The 4045-nt window shown below is 43.2% G+C and overlaps 1 protein-coding gene across 1 annotated transcript; it reads left to right on the forward strand.

Annotated features, from left to right (window-relative positions):
• The first annotated feature begins 2423 nt into the window (after positions 1 to 2423).
• LOC138634586 (proline-rich protein 15-like protein A) lies at positions 2424 to 2753 on the forward strand. The gene has a single exon (XM_069721607.1). It carries the CDS (start codon positions 2424 to 2426, stop codon positions 2751 to 2753), a length of 330 nt encoding a protein of 109 aa, XP_069577708.1.
• The last annotated feature ends 1292 nt before the right edge of the window (positions 2754 to 4045 follow it).

Genomic DNA, 4045 nt, shown 5'->3' on the forward strand with positions numbered 1-4045 from the left:
CCACCTGCAGGACCTTCCTCACCTGTGTGAACGGGACCCTCCGAGAGCACCAGATGTAACCTTATTTCGGCGTCTGCTTGTGGTCGAAGGAAGAAAATGTTTCTGTGAAGAAACGGGATTAAAACAGAAGTTTCCGTTTTCCTGCCACTCTGCTGAGTCAGCTTTTTCTCACCTGGTTGTTTGAAGGCCGACCGGTTTCCCCTGAGAGAAGAACAACAGAGGTCGACACAGTGAAGGCTGAAGGCTCTTCAAGAAAGACTCTGTGGTCGGGAGGCTGCCAACGCATCCTGAAACCTGCTGACCTCGACAACAGCTGGCTCCACATCTGCTTCACACAGGTGAGTCTGAGTGGATTTACTAAAGTTTTAACTTCTATTACATATCTATAGTTACTAGTTGCTTCTTATATTAAGATTTCACATTAAAATCAGCTTCTAAAACACTGAATTCATGATTGTTGTTGTTTTCTGGCCCCTCACAAGATATATATCTGGTTGTGTCACGTCTCAGATGATGAAGACACTTTTCATATTAATAATTAAAGAGTCTTATATTCCAGAGAGGTGAAGATGAGTCCAAAAATAATATAGATTTGTGCATCAGTTTTTTTCTTCATCTTTTCCGGCCTCCACTGAATGATCAGTCTGAACCTGTAGAGGTCCAGTCCAGTGGTTCCCTCACAGGAACCTCTACTTTTGTCTGATTATACTCTAATTAAATGAACTCGATCTTCATTTTGATTGTGAATGCACCACTTTCACATGTGGCTTTTATAACATTAAAGTATTTGTGTTTTTTAAGTAAAGTATCTGAATGCTTGTTGCAGAGCTGCATTAACGTGCCTCCATCACATCCAGCTCAGCAGTTAATTATCAAAGATATTTATTCATTGTTTATGGAAACACTCTGTATGTAGCTGGATGTAAACTGAGCTGCTGTCGGCCACAACAAACTGATTCTCAGGTGTATTTCAGCTTCGGTCGGACGCTGAACTGCTGCAGGAGAAATCAGAGGAGAGACATTTGTTCTGCAGGAACAGAATCACGTTTCACTTTTACAGCAGCCATGTTGAGTTTTAGTCGTTCAGTCAGACTGCAGCTCGCTCAGCTGATCGAAGCTCAGACTGGATGTCTGCTGCCGTCCCACAGACGTCCAACACTACTGACTGCAGACACCTCGTTCTGCAGCAGATCAGCTTTCATCAGGAAGTGATTTGAACCAAGTGATAATATCTCACATGTTCGCTTCCAACATGTCCACTCAGCAGATTTAAATCTCCTGTTGTTTGCTGAGCTCATTGTGTTTGGTTCCTTTAATCATTGAACCATCGATGTCCGTCCGTCCATCTGTCTGTCCGTCCGTCTGTCCATCTGTCTGTCCGTCTGTCTGTCACAGTAGAACCGTGTCTTCTGTGATTGTGCTGATGTTGTATTGGGAAGTTTTAGGTTTACACAGTTCAGTGTTACAATGTTCACTATTTATTTTAGTGTGCTAACATTTGCTAATTATCATACGTACAGCAGACGCTGCTGGGAATGTCAACAGTTCAGGTTTTTTATCACAACTAGAATATTGGATAAATGAAAGATTTGATCTGATGATGGAAAAATCATTTCATTTAAATCCATTTCATAGTTGTTACAACTTTTAACTTCCAGTGGCACAAGAGGAAAAGTCAGCACGTCCTCAACTTCACTGATATTTCTCTCTGCAGCTAAAAGACTTCCAGCGGATCAGAAGTCGAAACTCGCTTCACTTCAAAGTCGTATTGAACCGACATGGAAAAGAAAAGAAGGAGCTCCGTGACAATCAGAGAGAGAGAGAGAGTGTGTGTGTGTGTGTGTGTGTGTGTGTGTGTGTGTGTGTGTGTGTGTGTGTGTGTGTGTGTGTGTGTGTGTGTGTGTGTGTGTGTGTGTGTGTGTGTGTGTGTGTGTGTGTGTGAGAAGAAAAGAAACAATAAAACAATGTGCTTCAGTTTCTGTTTGCTCAGCTGCAGTAAAATCTCTCCCTGAGGCCGTCGGGAGCCGAGCGGGAGATTTACTGATGTTTTGAAAAGTTGAGCAGCGAACAGGTCGACGTTCCCGACCTCTCGCACCTTCCTGTTTATTTATTTCACTTTTTCTCCTCCGCTCTGTTGTCATTTGATGCTCCACTGATTTCTGTTGTTATTTCCTCTTTGTTGGCTGCTTGGTGTCTTCACTGAGGAGGTGATGTTTTTTGCTTCTCAACAGGATTGCTGGAAAAATCTGCTGCATCCACAGCATATGGGACCATTAAATTACACTGAAGTATTAATAGTGTTGGGACACATAGGTGCACATACACTGACCTTTTCTCTTCATCACTTCCTCCAGAGCGTCTTTCATTCTCACCTGGTCTCGTCTCATGTCCTCAGCCCTCCGTCCGTCACACTCCTCCCCGTCATGGCTGAGCCGTCTTCAGGTTGGTGGAAACTCACTTTCCTGAGGAAAAAGAAATCCCAGCCGAAGGTTCTCTACGAAATCCCTGCAGAGTTTGTTACCAACTCCGGTCAGCACGGCTCCAGCGCTGGGACTGGAGGTAGCGTCCACACGGGGGACGCAGAGCAGGACTCCCAGCTGGACGCACGACTGGAGAGGATCGTGGATAAAACGACGGCCAGCAGGGGGCGCCACGTCAAGGTGTCTCACTCGGGGAGGTTTAAGGAGAAGAAGAAGGTGCGAGCTACGCTGGCGGAGAACTCGGATATGAAAGGACACACGGACAAGTCATGAATTATAGCGATAGAAAGATGTTTATAGATCACCGTTTATAGATCACCGTTTATAGATCACCGTTTATAGATCACCGTTTATAGATCACCGTTTATAGATCACCGTTTATAGATCACCCCGTTTATAGACCACCCCGTTTATAGACCACCGTTTATAGATCACCCCGTTTATAGACCACCGTTTATAGATCACCCCGTTTATAGATCACCGTTTATAGACCACCGTTTATAGATCACCCCGTTTATAGACCACCCCGTTTATAGACCACCGTTTATAGATCACCCCGTTTATAGACCACCGTTTATAGATCACCGTTTATAGATCACCCCGTTTATAGATCACCGTTTATAGATCACCCCGTTTATAGATCACCCTGTTTATAGATCACCCCGTTTATAGATCACCGTTTATAGATCACCCTGTTTATAGATCACCCCGTTTATACATCACCCCGTTTATAGATCACCGTTTATAGATCACCCCGTTTATAGATCACCCCGTTTATAGATCACCCCGTTTATAGATCACCGTTTATAGATCACCCCGTTTATAGATCACCCCGTTTATAGATCACTGTTTATAGATCACCGTTTATAGAGCACCCCGTTTATAGATCACCCCGTTTATAGATCACCGTTTATAGATCACCCCGTTTATAGATCACCCCGTTTATAGATCACCGTTTATAGATCACCCCGTTTATAGATCACCCTGTTTATAGATCACCGTTTATAGATCACCGTTTATAGATCACCCCGTTTATAGATCACCATTTATAGATCACCCTGTTTATAGATCACCGTTTATAGATCACCATTTATAGATCACCCCGTTTATAGATCACTGTTTATAGATCACCCCGTTTTTAGATCACCCCATTTATAGATCACCATTTATAGATCACCGTTTATAGATCACCCCATTTATACATCACCCCGTTTATAGATCACCGTTTATAGATCACCCCGTTTATAGATCACCATTTATAGATCACCCTGTTTATAGATCACCGTTTATAGAGCACCATTTATAGATCACCCCGTTTATAGATCACTGTTTATAGATCACCCTGTTTATAGATCACCGTCTATAGATCACCCCGTCTATAGATCACCCCATTTATAGATCACCGTTTATAGATCACCCTGCTTATAGATCACCGTCTATAGATCACCCCGTCTATAGATCACCCCATTTATAGATCACCGTTTATAGATCACCCTGCTTATAGATCACCGTCTATAGATCACCCCGTTTATAGATCACCGTTTATAGATCACCCTGCTTATAGA

Source organism: Brachyistius frenatus, unplaced genomic scaffold (genome assembly GCF_029030835.1).
Source record: "Brachyistius frenatus isolate BFR_SWC_R1_liver_20210118 unplaced genomic scaffold, ASM2903083v1 Contig_268, whole genome shotgun sequence".
NCBI classification, from domain to species: domain Eukaryota; kingdom Metazoa; phylum Chordata; class Actinopteri; family Embiotocidae; genus Brachyistius; species Brachyistius frenatus.

Coding starts and splice junctions, on each gene's coding strand:
- LOC138634586 (XM_069721607.1), top strand. CDS start 2,424: ATGGCTGAGCCGTCTTCAGGTTGGTGGAAACTCACTTTCCTGAGGAAA.